The 19301-nt window shown below is 43.2% G+C and overlaps 1 protein-coding gene across 2 annotated transcripts in view; it reads right to left on the reverse strand.

Annotated features, from left to right (window-relative positions):
* Nucleotides 1–2103: 2103 nt before the first annotated feature.
* Slc44a5 (solute carrier family 44 member 5) overlaps nucleotides 2104–19301 on the reverse strand; it is a 311175-nt gene continuing 293977 nt past the window's right edge. For both annotated transcript variants that reach the window (XM_029474881.2, XM_085835377.1), the window contains 10 exons: nucleotides 17715–17807; nucleotides 16415–16502; nucleotides 15155–15417; nucleotides 14610–14704; nucleotides 12288–12391; nucleotides 10754–10827; nucleotides 9651–9721; nucleotides 9442–9530; nucleotides 8193–8277; nucleotides 2104–6008 (listed from right to left, as the gene is read on the reverse strand). In XM_029474881.2, coding sequence (XP_029330741.1) covers nucleotides 5905–6008; nucleotides 8193–8277; nucleotides 9442–9530; nucleotides 9651–9721; nucleotides 10754–10827; nucleotides 12288–12391; nucleotides 14610–14704; nucleotides 15155–15417; nucleotides 16415–16502; nucleotides 17715–17807 — 1066 coding nt within the window. In that variant the 3' untranslated portion in view covers nucleotides 2104–5904. The remainder of the gene's footprint in view (nucleotides 6009–8192; nucleotides 8278–9441; nucleotides 9531–9650; nucleotides 9722–10753; nucleotides 10828–12287; nucleotides 12392–14609; nucleotides 14705–15154; nucleotides 15418–16414; nucleotides 16503–17714; nucleotides 17808–19301) is intronic.

A 19301-nucleotide genomic window follows, 5' to 3' on the forward strand; every position in this document is an offset into this window, starting at 1 on the left:
CATATGACCAAGCTGCACATCTGCTACATATGTATGGGGAGGTCTAGGTCTAGCCTGTGTATGCACCAATCCCTGACACTATCAATGATATTCTGTTGTGCTTGCAAACAGGAGTCCAGCATGGCTGTCCTCTGAGAGGCCTGACTCACCAGCTGATTCAGACAGAGGCTGACACCCACAGCAAAACAGTGGATGGAGCTTGGGAATTCTTATGGAAGAACAAAAGGAAGGATTCCAGCCCCTACAGTGATAGGAAGACCAACAGAGTCAACTAACCTGAACCCTTGGTGTCTTTTTTTTTTTTTTTAACCACAAGACATTTATTGGGCAGGTATATCCTGAAAAATTGGGGTTTTTTTTGTTTATTTTTTTAATTTTTAATATTTTTTATTACATATTTTCCTCAATTACATTTCCAATGCTATCCCAAAAGTCCCCCATACCCTCCCCCCCACTTCCCTACCCACCCATTCCCATTTTTTTGGCCCTGGCGTTGCCTTGGTGTCTTACTTAGGGTTTTACTGCTGTGAACAGACAGCATGACCAAGGCAACTCTTATAAAGGACACCATTTAATTGGGGCTGGCTTACAGGTTCAGAGGGTCAATCTATATCATCAAGGTGGAAACATGGCAGCATCCAGGCAGACATGGTACAGGAGGAGCTGAGAGACCTACATCTTCATCTCAAGGCTGCTAGCAGAATACTGACTTTCAGGCAGCTAGAATAAGAGACTTATAACCAACACCGACAGTGACACACCTACTCCAACAGGGCCACACCTTCTATTCCTACCACTCCCTGGGCCAAGCATAGACAAACCATCACACCTGATAAACTCTTTAAGTTTTTTGACAGATAGAAAAGCCAAATCAGTCACAGACCAATCTCATACAATTTATTTGCAAATATCAATGCTTTATCAAAAGTAGGCATTACTAGTACTGAGCCCAAACTTAGACTTCTTCTGAAAACACAGCATATGTTTCTATTTCAAATTTTAAAAATCACCACCTATATCAACAAATATCTTACTAGATTTATAACATTTTAAGATTGTTAGAAAAGGTAGGAATAGTGTTTTGAATTATCTTTGGAAGAAATGCATTATATTTTAAAAGAAAATTAAATGCGAAGATTTACCACATAATTCAGCCCATAAACCCATGCTGTTCCAACTTAGAATAGAGCATCACTAGGTACATTTTATCTTGCTTCAGAAAATGACTGTGAGTCGTTTTGAACAACCTTTTGTTGTTTTTTACACTTATCCTCTCCTTGGAAATGATCATTTCTCCTTGTGAAACTCAATGAGGCAGTGAGCAGACGATAGGCTAGGTCATTGCTCGGAGCTCACACCCCTCCCAATCCATTGCTCGGTGCTCACACCCCTCCCAATCCATTGCTCGGTGCTCACACCCCTCCCAATCCATCTTTTATTCATCTGTCTTGGACTTAGTTACTTATGTAATTGTATTTGGTTTCACTCAACAGTATATGGTGACAGAAAAGTTTAAAATAAATCTAGACATTGAAGACCTTGACCCTTGATACAGAGAAGGTATTGTTGATATGTGATGGGTCTGAAACCAAAGCTGGGCAGGGTGTGTGTGTGTGTGTGTGTGTGTGTGTGTGTGTGTAACTAAAGTCACAGACAAGAACCAGGCAGGACGGTGCTTGTTAATAATCCCAGCACTGGGGAGGCAGAGTCAGAAAGATCTGTGAGGCTCACTGGCCTGCAAACCCAGCCTCATCTATAAACAGAAGATTAATGAACGGCCTTGTTCTAAATCCTCACAAACACTTTTAAAAATAAATAATAATAATAATAATTAATAAAGAAACACTTCCAAACAACCAAAACAAAACAAAATAACCCAATATGAATGGTGCCTGAGAAAGAGTGACATCCAAGCTTCCCACACAAATGCACACACACACACACACACACACACAGAGAGAGAGAGAGAGAGAGAGAGAGAGCGCTCTTAAAGAAATCAAAGGTCAGCCTTTTTATTTGTCTCTTATGGAAATCTTTATTAGAAGAAACCAAATATACATTGAGTACCAACAAGTTTTGTTAAATATCAACCATTTTATCTATCAAATGTATTTAGACCCTACGCTTTCAGTGTTCCTGCATAGCAGAGACACACTAACTACACAACCCACACCACCATGGGCTCAGCAGAGCCCAAACCACCAGACGTGGCGTGAGGTGAGGGTAGGGGGTGGTGAGCCCACACTGCAAGGCGCCAGTGGGAACTTTTTGGTATAAAGGTATCTAAAGTGAGTTTTCAACAAACCATCAATAAACAGCAGTAGGTATTGTCGATTGACTCTCACTGACCCCCTTCTCGGGTGACTTGCTGAGTCGGGGAACTGAAAGTTCTCCTAAAACTTAGCAATCCTTATAAAATTATTCAAAAATGAATTAAAAACCGTTCCAGTTTCTATTGGCACAATAAAAATCTGACAGGTAAACAGGTTGTTTCGTATAAAAGTTAGTGGAACTGGCAATCCATAACAGGATAGAAGAGCCACAGGTAACAGGGCTTTCCAGCCCAGCACACAGCTTCCCCTCAGAGGCAAAGTTTCCCTATGAAACTCCCACAGGCTGCCCCTTCAGGTATGGGTGAGACACCGGACGTGTACATGCCGACCCATATTTCAAAGGAACCGCTATCGAAAAGATTATACTTTAAAACTTCTTTTAGTAAAAACAAAGACAAATCCAACACGTGTTCTTTCAGGCTGCTTTGCGTGTTGCGTGTGGCACCCATTTGTGAATATCCACTAGGCACAAGGGGAATTGTTTGTATCACACAATGTACTCCTTTGATGAGGAGGATATCAAAGGTAGTGTCATGACTAGTGGAGTCCAGGCAGTGAGCAAGACAAAAACAAAAAACAAAACAAAACAAAGCCAAACAAAACATCAAAAACAAAACAAAAATAACAAAAGAAGCATGAGATTTGTCATCACTCAGCATTGCAGGGTTTAAAGTTTAATTTCTTTCAAACGAGGTCTGTCCACTTGCTCACAAGATCCGGGAAGTACTGACCAGCCAGGAAGGCACTGAGAGAATTGAGTGGTAAGGGCTGAATGACTGACTGGCAGCTCTCACAGGATGCAAAGACCAAAGCGGGTGGTCCGCTTAACCTGTTGACTGTCAAACAGGAGGCGGGGAAGGGCCTTAAAAAACATTTATCTCGCTTTAATTACCAATTTTCCCTACAGAATTTAAATCATGTATCCTTCATGGTGTTACTATTAAAAAGATTATGAATGTATTCAATATTTTTTTCAAAACATCCAAGTCACTCTGTAAAAATGATAATAATAATTAATAATAATAATAAATTACAAAACGAAAGATCTTAGTATAAAAATGTTGCATGTAATTAACAATCCCCTTGTGACTTCTGATGGCTTCACAGGCTACAGTGTGGGGCTTTGGTATAAGATGCAAAAGCAAGCCAGCAAGGCTGAGATACGAACGTCCCCAACCAAAGCACTACGGAAGGTGTGTTGGACGGATACAGTGTGGGAGGCGACACAGGCGGCAGGATACCCAGCTGGCTCTCCTACTGCTTCTTGATCTTGCCCTGCTCCAGCAAAATGTTCATTAGAGCCGGAGTCACGAAATAGGGTCTTGAAGGAGAGCCTTCGTTTCTTTCTAGGTCTTCCACTAGGAGGGAGGAGGGCAAAGTCAATAGAGCAGCGAAGCGGTGGGAGGAGCAACATCGCCACCTGCTGCCCACTCGCTGCACAGCAACGCCAAACATCGCTCTTTTAGACAGCATCAGCTTTCATTGTAAACAGCTATGAGAAAACAATCAGCCCTTATTATTACATCGATAAGATATCATTTCATTCTGTGTCCCAGGTCAGTTCTGGCGACAGTTCAAGCATTTCCATAGAATGACTTAAGAAATAACATTTACTCCCCATCCAAATTCATTTTCTAAATTACAGCATCTATTTCCAAATTGCCTTTGTTTGGCCAATGGCAATTTAGATTGTAAAGCCTCGGCAGAGAGACCTTTGTTTGTGATCTCGAATCCTTCCATAAACAGTTCTGGAAATATTGCTCTGTGTTTCAAAAAACTTCAATTGCTGTGTAAGAAAAATGGCTTCTAAAATTCTTCTCAAAAACAACATTCATTCTTACTTTATGCATTTTAATTATAGAAGTAACAAACGGAGACTATTTTTCTGAGTGGGAGTATACTATAACACAGCAAACCAGACAGCTAATTTCTTATATCTGATCTATAGCCAACCTCACAACTTTTGCATGTATCTGAATCAACTAGAGGGTCTTATCATGGTCCAGAGAGTGGTCCACATCCTAACACAAGCTCGTGAGTTAGATGGACCCCTGCAGCTAGCTACAGGCTCACTATATGTCACCATTGCCATGATTTTTGTTGAGGTCCTTGCATGGTTGTAAATAAAATACTACTAAAATGCAAGAAAAATAGATAAGCGATTGCTTTTCTCTGTTATTAAGGAAAAAAAATGACAGGTGACATTTGGGACTAATGATCTCAATAAAGCCAGCCAAGAAGAAGCTAGTGACTCTCCTGTGGACCGACACTTCGAAAACCTTCTGGAGTTACTGGTTCTATGTAGGAAGATGCCGCACCACCATTCTAAATCTAGGTTCGCACACTTCGGGATAAGTAAATTAGCATTTATATTAACTTATAACACAAGGATATATTTCAGACTCTCAAATGCGTGGGCTGTATTGATGGCAACACATTACACTAATAATATATAGACAATCTGACGTGAGTTTAGTGTCAAAACCAAAAGGGCACCGGTTAATCCTGTGCTCTGTGGAGGGCCTCTTTATACTCGGCCCAATTCTACACACAGGGAAAAGCATGCAACGCGTGTGAATCCAATTCACACTTTTCTGCACCCTGTGAGATGTAGGCATGGCCACAACACACCAGCTTCCATTCTAAGCCCTGGGTCTGTGGCGATGTAAGAACTCTTGATACGAAACACGCATAGCCCCAGGAAGCACCAGATTCGGTACCTGATTGATAGGAGGCCACTGGTCTGAACCTGATAGGAGGCCACTGGTCTGAACCGCCATCCGCTTTCCTCCCTCACTAAAAGGCGAACTTCGACCTTGTGCCTGGGCGTGCCCATGAAAAGAAGAACCCATGGGCCTTCTGCATGACTGCGTGAGGAAGCTCAGGGGAGGCGAGAGGTGAGGAAGGCAGCCGTTTCTGCTCTACTCAGATATTCTCAGGTGGCCAGAGCTTCACAGGAGTGGAGAGGTTATCCCCAAACTCTGACTTCACCCAAGCATGAGTCTCATTTCGCTAAAACAGAGATGAGGCTCCAGGCTCAGTCCACCTGCAGCAGGGTTAGTGCTGAGCCCACAGGACCTGCCCTTCTACAGCTTGTCATGGACTAACTCGCCCACTTGAAATATGCTTTCTAGGAAACCAGGAACACAGGTTGAATCACAGTTTTAGAGAGTTGTTCACCGGCTTCAACAGTAACTATAACCATAGCAGCATATTTACAAATTCAGTATCATATGCTGGTCAACTACAACTCAATATTTTTTATGGCTAATTGATCACACATTTATAGTGTTGTAAAAAAAAAAAACTGCCTGAATACCCTTTACACTTATAAAAAAAAAAAAAGAAAGAAAGGCTAGCAAAGTTATAAAAGTTATTAAAACATTGTCGGCTACAGGTGTTTGCACTTGGGACCACAGTCTGCAAAGTCAATGAGGCCACTGTCAAATGCCTGGTCCCTCAGATGGTACCAAGTGCACCTTTCAGCAACAGCAGAAATACTGCTCTAAAGCAACATTTTCATATTGCCGTCAACCTAATTCACAAAGTTCCTGCGTGGAGCTTCTCTACTCTATCTCTGGGGACCCGGACGCTTCTTGGTCAGGATGCTGTGCAGGCTGGGTGTTACAAAATAAGGTTTCTCTGCAGATCCATCGTTCCTCTCCAGGTCTTCACCTGCATATCGGTGCCCAAGGTGGGGCCAAGACAGGGAGATGCCGCACAACAAGGACCCAGGATTTTACAAAGTGGAGAGTCGAACAGGGAGAAACCAGAAAAATCAGTGTTAGTGTGTCAAATATAAGGCGAACATGCAATGCTGGTGATGGAGAAGGTGGGAACCGGTCTCCGCCTGGGAGAAAGGCCCACCCCACCCCACCCCCACGACACACACACCTCACACTGCATGAGCCATAGGACCTTAGTTTCCAAGCCACCGCATGGAAGTTCTTCCTGGGGGCTTCTCATCTCTATGACTGTTTATTTTGGAAAGTAACAAATTGCCCCATATCACTAACTCCGTGAAAAAAAAAAAAAGTGGTACAAAGATTTCATTCCATATTTCAAGCCTTTCAGATCTTCAGGTAAGGTCTTGCTCCTAGCCCAGCCTGGCCTTGGATCCGCTGTCTTCTCATTTTGCCCTTCCCAACACTAGGGTCAAAGGTTAAACTCTTTTACCTATTTACTTACCTATCTATGGGTGGGGCATGCTTGTGTGTGTGTGTGTGTGTGTGTGTGTGTGTGCGCGCGCGCGCGTGTGAGGGCATATATGCACATATGTGCATGTACATGGAAATCAGAGGCCAAACTCAGGCATCATTCCTCAGGAGCCGTTTGCCCACCTTGCCTTTTGAGGTGAGGTTGTTCGTGGGCCTGAGTGTGAGCTTGCCAATTAAGCAACAGGCTGCCCAGTGAGGTCCGGGAGCTATCTTTCTGCCTCCCAGTGCTGGGATTTTAAGCATGCCCTGCTTTTTACACTGGTTATGGAGACTGAACTCAGACCTTCCTGCTTATGTGGCAAGCACTTTCCTCAACCCTGAAGTCAGTAAAATTATTTTATTGGTGAGTGGGAGAGGGGTATGAGCACAGGTGTTCAGAGGCCAGCGGCGTCTGGTTGCCCTGGAGATACAGTTCTAAGAAGGTATAAATCACCCAACCGGGGAGCTAGGAGTCACTGAAAATCTAACTCCAGTCTTCTGCAAGAGTGTGCTTCTTAACCATGGAAACATCAGTCCAGCCCCTTTCTTTTCTTTGTTTTCTTTAGTATTTTAATTACATTCATTTATTTCTCTGTGTGTGCATGTATGAATGCATGGAGCTCGATTCACGTATGAAGGTGAGGGGTTAACGTGCAGGGCTCAGTTCTTTCCTACCACCGAGGGGCTTGAACTCAGGTCATCAAACTTGCCAACAAGCACATGTACCAGCTGAACCATCTTTTCATGTATTTTTTTTTCTCCATTAAAAAAATAAAATAAAACAGAGAACCTAGACAAAGGTTAAAGGTCCTGGTTCCACGTGAGCCAATCTACCTAATGTGTAAAGTTTTCCAATTTCTTTGTTTATTGAAAATTGATTTTTAAAATGCTTAGGAAAAAAAACAGATCTTGTTATTTTCTAGATTTTTTCCCCTCAGCAATCATCTTCCTCCCTCACCTGCCACGAAGCTGCTCTTCTCCCACAAGGGACTTTCTCAGCGTGTAACAGAGGCAGCACGTGACCTCCGCCTCTCTGAAGACCCATGTGCTAGAGAAACAATCTCTCAGCCCCAGCATGGCTACTGGGCTCTGTTCTCTCCCATGGTGACCCACCTCCTCCAGGTTTGTCAGAGATACTGGGAGAGAAGACATTTTCGGTAAGGCAGACTCTCTGTGCTGTTTTAGGTCATGGGCTAATGAAAGCATCTGTTCTCCAGGGCATGACATAGGTGACGGGAGCTCCCAAGGCCAAGTCTCTACGTAGGTGCACACACCTGCTGTGTTCACTCTCAGCAGAGGCCTGTGTACTCCTCATGGCTCACTGGATGCACTGCCCCCGTGTCTCTTTGAAGCCTTTGCATCTTGACTTTACCAGAGTCTGTGTGTAAGATCTCACTGAATTACTACAGCCAATCCAGGGACAGGGCTCAGTGGGAGACTGCTTTCCTAGCACGGGCAAGGGCCTAGGTTCAATCCCTAGAACTGCCAAGCTGCCATTCTCTCTCTCTCTCTCTCTCTCTCTCTCTCTCTCTCTCTCTCTCTCTCTCTCTCTCTCTCTCTCTCTCTCTCTCCATTCGAAGCTAGGTAAACAGTAAATCACCAAGCCAGGCAGGCAGGCAACTGAACTTTTTACCTTCACCAAACATACACACTGGATACTTACAGAAGCAGATGAAAATGGTTTCAACACACATCGAATAGACGCTGAAGAATCCATGAGCAATCATGTAAGATCCAAACACAAGAGTCTATGAACAGACGGAGAAGAGAAGTGACATCACTCAGAGCAGCAATAACACAACTCCAAATGCAGGATGGGATGAGAAAGCATTGGAGGATTCTGATGGGAATATCTGCCATACCGACACCTTTGATTGTATGATAGAATGCTGTTCTGAGATTTAAAAACAAAAATGTGCTTGCTCACATGACCACCTCTTACCAATGGTCCTAGTACCTACCCAAAGGATCTCAGCCTTAAGATCCCACACATCAAGGCAATAGAGTCTAAAGGGTAAAGAGTATGCACTACCTGGGTCTTCAAAGTTACTCAGCCTTTCTGTGCCTCTGCTTTGACACGGGGTGAGGGGAGAGAAGCATCTATGTCACACAGATGAAGAGAGCTAGTTCCGTGTAACAGATCCAGCAGGACTCCACGCAGCTCTCCCCACCCGTCTATGCATTCATCCCCAGAGCTCTGGAGTGTTGGCTACAGAGAAGAATCAGATATCTCTCTGCATAGACATCCCCTCCCTGTCGGGAACCACTTCACCCAAGTTAGAGCCCCATCTCAGGGCTTGGCTAACATCTGCTGATGTGATTCACAAGGCCCGCTTCTTTTCCAGAAGGTCCTGTCATTTTATCTGGGGACAGCATTGTGCATTGTGAGCCAGCTTCTGTTGTCCTGCCTAGCTCTCCTTACTTCCTTACAAGTGAATCTCATAAGAATGCACCCGGGAAACCTTCTACACGCAACCTCATCAACAGAGAGCAGTCCTCTCCAAGGAACTCAGCATCCGAACCAGGAGGCGAGGGGCACAGGTTAAGGACAATAATGCCCACCGCTTTTCCTATTTCTCTTTTTCTTTTCTTACATTTCCATCTCTAACGATCATGACATGAGGGGTGCTAAGCTTCCATAGCCTGAACTGCTTCCCCAACACTTACATTAAAGCCCCAATTCTCAGCGTGATAGGACTGAAGAGAAGGGGTTTGGGAGGTCACAATGGGGAGACCTCTCTACAGGTCTCGGTGCCTGCTACCAAGAGACCTGGTCTGCCCTCTTCCTCTCCAGCACATCTGTGAGGTAGACCAGCTGGCACCTCCCAGCCTTTCAAAATCCGAGGAACACATTTCTGTTGCCAAAGCCAATCACTCCTTGTGGATTTTGTGACTAAGCCACCGTTTCTTACCAGGAAGGGGACCCAGTAGTAATTTAAAGTCGTTGGTCCCTCTACAATTATTTGTAGTCTTTCTGTGAAGAGTAGGAAGGCCAAGACACCTACATAGAAAGAACAGAACATGGGAGTCACATACTGAGAAAAGCTGTGGAGATTGTTGTAGCAGAAGGCAGTTTCCAAACTCTCCACAGCTTTCCGTCCATGCTGTTAACACTACTTACCTACAATCCCAGAAACCAGGATTTTTCCCAGGAGTAATACAAAATATGTGACTTCATCTGTAACTGTGACTCTGAGCATCAGGGGAGACAAGAAAGTACCAGTCAGTGTGGGAACACACCCAGTGCTGGGGATCTGTAGGACGCAGAAGCTCACAGCCTCACTTTGCTGTGTCCTTGGTAAAATTCTGCCTGACAGTTGTAAAATACAAGACATCAACATGGCAGCCAACCATGAGATCTCTGCTGCTAATGTCACAGACGAGAGCACTGTAGGACCAGGACCATGGGCAGCTGACCCATGGAGGTGTCTGGCTGTCTCTCTGAGGTGATAGACCAGCCTGATTCCATCTTAAGGATGGAAGCCATTTTGTTAAAAGGTCAGAACAAGCTCATTTCTGTTTGCTGCAAAATCTAATTTGACCATGCTTTAACCTGTTTCTTGAAGTTGACATGCTCTCCATGGTAAGGAATTTGGCTCACACCTCGTGTGTGTGTGTGTCCTGAAAAGACAGGATGCTCTGTCAAATGGTTTTAAAATGTTTGACCGAGTACTTACATAACCAAAAGTCCTCTGGAAATCTCCAAACTTTGAAAACCACCTATCTAGTTTCATAGTCTTGTTGGACTATATAAACCCTCCCCTCTCCTGTCCAATGCTGTTTTTTCAAACCCCACCTTAGGGAGGTAGTCCAGTTGGACAGAAAATGAAGTGTGCTTCGTTTGACAAAAGAACTTGGGTAATGTCTTTATTCTCAGCCAGTAGTGCTAACAAAGGCATCCTGAACCACGTGTCCTCTGATTCTGCACACTAATTTCACAGCCATTTTGAGAGGAGGGAATGGGTACCAAGAACCTGCTAATGTAGGTCATCTGGAGAACTTCTTGAACCAAAGAGTCAATAAAATATGTGGCCACCTATGCGGATGAGGGGAGCCATAATTCTAAGATATGAAAAGCAATGAATGTTGATTAAAATCTACCAAACTAAAACGGGTAACACCTGTGGACGACAAGGTCAGAAACATCCCAGATAGCTACAAGCAAAAGATCTCATGTCACCTCTCACCAGATTGTCTATGGCTGCCTTCAGCCCGATTACTCACTTCAGAATGTTTCTCATGAGCAGGTAGAAAGCATCTCTTGTTGACTCACAGAAGTTTTTGCCATATAATGCAATCTAAGGAAAGTGAGCGAAGCTCTTGTTAGTAGCGCAAACTAACACCACCCAGCACCATGCAGCGTTAGGGAGTGCACACGTTTAGTGCTGTCTTCCATACTCATAACCTTACGTTTTCTAATCTCTGGGTTTGAACTCTCTGGTCTGGATCCCACAGAACTTGTAGGGTCATGGACACTAAGGAGGATTGCCAAGTGCTGTATGCAGGGTAGACTTTTTTTTTCTTTTTTGTCAACTCTCAGGGGATTCTATCTTTGAAACATTAGGCTGTAGCAGGTATTAAATGGTTTGATTATTGTTAACACACACAAACACACACAAATTACTCCTAAGGAAATCCAACCCCTTCTACTATGAAGATTTACTAATTAAAAGTCTCAGCATCATAATGGTAGGTGAATTAATTGAATCTTCTATCCATGGCTATGCAAATCTCATTTCTGGCCCCCACCCCACTGTGGTTATAAGTAAGCCTTGGGGTACTGCAGCTTCTACATTTTGAGAGAATTGTTTGTTGTCTAGTGTGTAAACAAAAGAAACGCTTTAGAGGCATCCACATTCTCACAGGAAATGAGTTAGAGATTGACCCAGGCATTTCCACCGATCACTCCTCTTTAACACAAGGTTCATTAAAATGACTAATTTTTTTCCTTAAAATTATGTAAATCCCTCTATTAGAAAGGCATTTTCTTCTGTGAGGGAACCTGGAACAACAGCTTTCCTCTTACATAGTTATCAGCCACACAGCATCAAGTCAATCTCCACGGTTTTACTTTTATTGTTTAAAAATTCATTACATTGCCAGGCAGTGGTGTCACGTGCCTTTAATTCCAGCTTTTAAAGGCAAAGGAAGGCAGATCTCTGTGAGTTCTAGGCAAGCCTGGCCTAAAGATCAAGTTCTATTACAGTTGGGCTACATGGAGAAACCTTGTCTCCAAAAACAAAAACAAAAACAAAATAGTAGTAGTAGTAATAATAATATTTATGTTTATGTATGTGCATGTACATGCATGTGTGTGTTCGTGTGTGTATGCACATGTGAAGGTGTGTGTGGTTTTGCATGTGCATTCTCAGTTGTGTGTGTGTGTGTTTGTGTGCACGCGTGCTTACTCCACAGCATGCCTATGGAAGTCAAAGAACAACTTGCAGGATTTGGATCTTTCCTTCCACTGTGTGGGAGCCAGGGCTGCCTCTGCTTGTTAGGTTTGGCAGCAAGCATCTTTACCTCCAGAGCCATCTTCCTGGCCCTCTTCTGAAATTTCAACACATACATTTGCCCTCAAATGAAATACTATCTCAAGAAAAGTGCAGCCCTGATTCAGATGTGTGGGAGTTGCACACCCACATATCAGAGTGACAGATTCAATCATGTGATACCGTCATGCCCTCCTGGCAACAGGGTGGACATGGGGTCAACTGTGCAAAACAGGGACATCATAAATAAGCAGTGGCCTACTTACCATGATGTAGGCATTTCTGTTTAAAAACTTCACCATCTTTTCCAAACACCAGAAACAGCACTGTAGGCAGCAGTGCAGGAACTGAGCAGCACTGTTCTGAGCCTCTGTGGGAGGGAGGGGCATGTAAGTCCACTAATGACATTGTGATGGTTGTATATCCTTGGACCAGGAAGTGGCACCATCTGGAGGTGTGGCCTTGATGGAATAGGTGTGACCTGGTTGGAATAGGTGTGTCACTGTGGGTGTGGGCTTAAGACTCTCACCCCAGTTGCCTGGAAGTCAGTCTTCCACTAGCAGCCTTTGGATGAAGACATAGAACTCTCAGCTCCTCCTGCGCCATGCCTGCCTGGATACTGACATGCTCGCACCTTGATGATAATGGACTGAACCTCTGAACCTGTAAGCCAGCCCCAATTAAATGTTGTTTTTTTTATAAGACTTGCCTTGGTCATGGTGTCTGTTCACAGCAGTAAAACCCTAACTAAGACAGACATCATTCTTTAGACTCAATGACATCAGCCTTGGACTCAATGGCATCAGCCTTCAGACTCAATGACTTCAGACTCAAGGTAATGGCATTGAAAATAGGATTTGAGGATTTTTTTTTTAATTGTGATGTGCACCTAACTGACTTTTCAGTATACAGTTCCGTGGCTTTAGCACATTTACAATGTTTTAAAATAATAATTTCACTATTTGTTTTCAAAAGTTCTTATCAAACAGAAATCAATGCTCAATTAAAAACAAAATCACCCTTCCTCATTTTTCTCTCGCTTGCCCCCCATTCCCAGCTCATACTTTACTTGGTGATGTAGGGTTGTCTCTACTAGAAATCCTGAACAGAACAATACAGAGAGGATCCTTTCTATCACTTAGCATCATGCACCTCTCGTCCTGTCCACTATCAGTGCAGGTGCGGGTAGTTCACACCCTTCGGCTATGGTGAATGGACTGTTGACATGGGGGTGGAGAGGGGCACAAGGTAGAAGTGTAATTTCTGGGTCAGTATGAATTTCTATTTCTACCACTTTAGAAACTGCTGCTGCTCCCACAACAGCAGTTGTGGCTATGCTGGGAAGCATTCCTATCAAAGGACCCAGTTTCCCAACAATGTGTACTCTTCCGGGCCCTGTGTGTAGTGGTTGCTTCAATGTCCATCCTAATGGGTGTGCGGTGCCATCACAGTGTAGTTCTGGTTTGTGTGTCCCTGTCTAATGACACTGCATCTTCCCAGCCCTTGTCGACCATCCTGGTCTGTATGAGATCTCTTCTCAACTCCTCAGGCCATCTTTGAACTTTTCCTGTTTGGTATCGAGTGGCAGGAGCTCCGTGTGTGTTCTGGACTCGAGTCCAGCGTTATCTGGCATATTATCGGCCACTATTTTCCCTCACTACCCGGTGGCCTCTTTACTCTGATGTTCCTTTGATGCACGGGTGTTTTTCATTTTCACGAAGTCCAATTTACTTTTCCCTTCTTTGTGTTTTTTTGGTGTGAAAAATCAAAAAATTGTCATCAAGTCCGATGGCGTAAAGATTTCTTTTTATGTCTTTTTTTCCTAGAAATATTATAGCATTGCCCCTTATGTTTAGATCTTTGATGTGTTTTGGGTTAATTTTGTATTTACTGTAAGTATGGGTCCACCTTCACACATTTACATTTGAGCATTCCAATTTTTCCATCACCATTAAGCTGAGTAGTCTTTCCCCATCAGACAGTTTTAAATGTTAGAGTTGAGGTGTGTGGGGTCCACATACTATTTCAGGTCTAGTCGTTCATTCACGCCCCCAAACCACACCCTATTTTGTTGGCTATCATTTTGTCTTAAATCGGGAAATTCAGTCAGGAAATGCGAGCCCTCCAACTTTGTTCTCCATTTGATCATCTATTACCACACAGTGTGAGCAGAGCCTGTGTGTCTGTAGACTGCATATGCCATGTATGAATATTGATGTCTGTGGCTCACCATGATGAGGCCTGGCCTGAGCTCTAGACATGGAACTGCACACCTGATGTTTCTACCACACTCCTCGGCAGTAATATGTTAAGGCAGAACTCTTAATTCCTTCTTGAAATGTGCTTCTCCTGCCTTCACAAGGTCGACCATGAGGACACCGGATACGTTCTCCCTTCCCCACCTTTCCCACCCTCCTCTTGGTATCCAGTCCCAAGTGAGTCCTCCTGGGCTGTGTTTCAAAATACATTCAAATCCCTACAACTCCAGTCCTGTCCATCCTGACCCACATTAGTCCACAGGTCTACGTGCACCCACCCCATCCCATTCTGATCACCACAGAGCTCTACGGTCAATCCCGGAAACTTACTTTTGAGTCTCCTGTCCAGGTATTCTACGATCACTTTAAACATCTGAACGGATGCAAGGATCAAAGATCCAAAGGCCAGAGACCCCGTGTGGTATCTAGGTGAAGAGAAAACAGAATGGAAGGTAAAGTGTTGTTCTGCATGCACGGGGTGCCCCTTGAACAATTTCATGGGTAAAGTGTATCAGCGGACAGGAAGGGCTTTTTATAATCTCTTATTCGAATTGATAGAGGCCTCCACAGAAGGTTTGAAACCAAGTACCTTTCCATATAGCCCATATTCTGTTCTCCTAAAAGAGGACTTGACTTGATTAATAGGGACATAAGTTAATTCCCTTGTCACCCAACTCTGGGAATACGGGATTTAGGACATTGACCCAGGCAAGGGATTGCAAGCCTGTGGCTATACCCAGAGAAGGCAAGGGACATCCAAGAATCTCAAATCATATTTTCAACTCATTAGTATTTTGTCAATTGAATTCAAGAAGGACTACCAGAACACAAACTGTAAGGGAGCAAAGGGGCGCGAGGGTTAGCACGGAGCTTACCGTACTGCTCGCCCAAACGCACTGAAGAGTGGATATGGCGGGATGTCCTCGGGTTTTTTCATGGCCCAGTAATAGGAAGCAAAGGCACCAGCCAGGGCACACTGACCCAACGCAATGACAAAGTTTATAAGCCAAAGGAAGGCAAAGAGGTTGTAGACCTGGAAGGTCAGGATGTAATTGTGGTACATGCTCCTTCCGCCATAGAAAGCAAAGTTGCACGATGCGCCGGGGCAGTCTTTGGGAATGTTAGTATAAGGAAAAATCTGTGCTCAGAAGTAAAAAGGAAAATATGGTATTAAATGCGGTTCTTATCTTTGCTCGTGGCCCCCAATTGCATATTCTGTTCCCCCCCCCATAACTTTTGGTTGTCACTTCTCTGATATGTTAATTTATAGAACTCTTTAATGCGCTCTGGGAAGAGCTTGTTTCCATCACATGCACCTATCTCTCTTACCACACTGTGCATCTATCTCTCGTCCTAATACACTCTTACATAAGTGCTTTCATTAATTAGTGCATACCAGCGTCTAAGGTGTGTTATAGACAGGGGAGCTTTGTCCTGTTTGCTGTTCTCAATGCCTTCCCAATAATACCCCCTTTCTTTTTTTTTTTTTTTCTAGAAACATAAAAGTTAAATATTTATTTTTTTTGTATTAGTACCATATATTGTGCAATCAGAGAAAATCTTATTATTTTTTATGTGGGTTTTTTAAATTTTTAATATTTTTATTACATATTTTCCTCAATTACATTTCCAATGCTATCCCAAAAGTCCCCCATAGCGCCCCCCACTTCCCTACCCACCCATTCCCATTCTTTTGGCCCTGGCATTCCCCTATATTGGGGCATATAAAGTTTGCAAGTCCAATGGGCCTCTCTTTCCAGTGATGGCCGACTAGGCCATCTTTCGATACATATGCAGCTAGAGACAAGAGCTCCAGGGTTCTGGTTAGTACATCATGTTGTTCCAACTATAGGGTTGCAGATCCCTTTAGCTCCTTGGGTACTTTCTCTAGCTTCTCAATTGGGAGCCCTGTGATACATCCAATAGCTGACTGTGAGCATCCACTCCTGTGTTTGCTAGGCCCCTGCATAGTCTCACAAGAGACAGCTATATTTGGGTCCTTTCAGCAAAATCTTGCTAGTGTATGCAATGGTGTCTGCGTTTAGAAGCTGATTATGAATACCCCCTTTCTTTCTGCATCTTTCTCCTGTATCAGCTTCATGATAAGCTAGCTATTCCAGGATTCTATTACTCACCTCTGGGTCACAAGTTTCATCTTCATACATACACTGCCCCGCTGGGACCATAACTTTGAATATTGGTACCCCTGACGTAGCCAAGAAACTGAACAAACGATTAAGGATAAACTATTTACCACTAAATTGAAAATAAACAGACAAGAAAGGGATAAAAATAATCCACAGCCTGTGGAGAAATGAGCTTTAAAATTCTTTTCTTCCTACTCTCTTAAGAATTACCCTCCTAGGAGACTGATATCATAGGCCAGCTGCACTGAGCAGGCCCTGAGTTATATAAAACTAAAAAGAGTTAAAATAGTTACACAGGGTTATAAGGTTACACAGAGCTATAGAATTGTAGAGTTATATAGTTCCACAGAGTTATAGACTTAAGTAAAGTTATATAGTTATATAGAGGTATATAGTTACATAGTCATGTAGTTATATAGAGTTATATGTATAATATATGTATACACAGTACACAGAGCTATATACTTATAAAGCTTATACTTTAACCATATACTTATATAGTTACACAGTTATATAGTTACACAGTTATATAGTTACACAGTTATATACTTATATAGAGTATGGAGTTATATAGTTATATATAGTTATACATAGTTATACAGTTATAAATAGTTATATGAAGTTATATAGTTTATAGAGCTATATAGTTACACAGAATTATAGAGATATAGTTATGTAGAGGTATACAAGATACTTCTTAGCTTATTGCCAAGATGATGATCCATCAGAATAGAACAGATCTCTGTGACCTCGTCAGAGGGACAATAAATTTTATTGACAGTTCAGAAGGGATGAAACATAATCTAGTTACTTCTTTAGATTGTTTCTCATCTTTATAAGAATGAAAATCCCTAAGATGAGCATCTGGTCCTGAGCAGCAAGGTGGACTCGAGGGATACAGAAGTCAGTTATAGAGGGAGGGGAGGAGGGGGAGGGAAGGAAAATGGGAGGGGGAGGGGAGGGAAGTGAAGATGGGAGGGGGAGGGGAGGGAAGTGGAAAGGGGAAGGGGAGGGGAGGGAAGTGGAAAGGGGAGGGAAGTGGAAGGAGACACATATGAGCAAAGTCCAATCATATATGTGAATGTGTATGTATGTATGCATTGGTGCGTGCATGCCTGTGTATGTGTGTGTGTATGTGTGTGCATGTATGCATGTGTGTGCATGTATGCATGTATGTGTATGTATGCATATGTGTGCATGTGCTTATATATGGATGTATGTCATAATGAAATCTATCTTGTACACCAACTTAAAATGATAATAAGAGAAGTCCATTGCCAAAGGATACACGGCTGTCACAGCCCAGTAGGAAATGCAGATTGATAGCAAGACGAAGGTTAAAACTGGGTAGATTAACGCACTGGGAAGGTAGCTAATGGCTCTGAAATGAAGCAAATAGTCGATGTTGGAAAGGAATCTGGGCCAGGTCTGCACTTTCTTGACAATTAAATGTTTATCCGTTAAGAAGCAAAAGCAAGCCTTAGGTTGGCTTCTGGTGATAGCAGTAATAGACGATGTTAATTTTCTCCAATTGCTATGGTTGCAGGTTCTGAGCTGGCTTTGACATTCAAACATGAATTCTCTCATTGTAAGGTAAAGTGGGTGCCTTCCAGTGCCATGCGTGCCTTCTGCACAGGATTCCTTATTTCCCTTCCCCCTTTGACTGACCGAAGGTTTTGACAGACAGACCACAGTTCTGTAATTTCTTCCTCTGCTTAGTTTCTTAGCTTCCCAAAGCGAGAGAAGACCTGGTGGCCCTTCTGTTAAAGTGTAAGATTCCTTTCCTGATTCAGGAAAACCTTCTGTACTTCAGTCAAAACATAGGACCAGCCTCTGCTGCAGACACTGAGTGTGGGGCTACTTTTCCACAGTGTGGTTCACTCTGTCTTAACAAAGGACCAGCTAGGTCTTCCCCCTCTGTCCTTGGGCTTCCCACACCCACTCCTCCTGGGGAGGAGAGGCTTGGGTTATGTGATTACTTCTGCCACTTTTACTTTTCACAAACCCTTTGAAGCGACACTTTCCTCCTTTTTCTTTCCCCTCTAGGACATTTCCCCCAAGGGACAGTTTGTAAAGTGGCCCTAGCTAGCTGTCACTGGCAGCTCTTAAGTGGTTGCTTCATCAGTGTCTCCAGATCAAACACACACTCATTTGATATTGCCAAGGAGAAATACTAAGGGCATCTGCACATCAAACGCACCAGCACATGTGCCCATGCTGGCTTCCTCACTGTACAGTGCCTCTGTCCTTTCCTATGCGCTCTGAATTTAAGCTGCCAAGAGTCCAAAAGCTTACTCTGAACTCTGACCCACTTATTCCAGATCTTACACCCCCCCCTCCAATCTATTAGCCCGTCACAGTGATACTGGTCCTTTAATCTTTAAACACACACAGACACTTAAGGTTGTAAGGCGTGAGTTGAGTTATAGTAAACTACGCAATAACATATTATTTAAGAAATAAATCCAGAAAATCAGTAGTTTCAGGGGATAATGATAGGGCCTCATTTATTCTAAGGGGGGGGGGGTGTTAACCAACAGCTTGTCAGCTGTTTAAACCAGTGGCACTCTTATTATAATATGGCAATTTTGTTAAAAATAGTCCTTAAATACAATTAAAACATTTGGTTCTTGGTAGTTAACAACTGTTTCCACTGTTCCATGAAGAGGGTCTGTTGGCTTCCCAGGGGTGTTTTCTCTGCTCTTCATTCAAACACAGCCTGCACAGGTTACTCTTAAGTGACCTATTGGAATAGTTTTCAAAGTATAGGTATTATTGAATTTTAGAAAAGACGGTTTCTTTCGTAACATTTTAGAGTGAGAGTGGCCCTGGGTGTTAAGTGTGTCTGAATAGTGTGTTTTACATACAGAATGTA

This window comes from Mus caroli, unplaced genomic scaffold (genome assembly GCF_978045245.1).
Source record: "Mus caroli unplaced genomic scaffold, Mus_caroli_1 scaffold_3, whole genome shotgun sequence".
Classification (NCBI taxonomy): domain Eukaryota; kingdom Metazoa; phylum Chordata; class Mammalia; order Rodentia; family Muridae; genus Mus; species Mus caroli.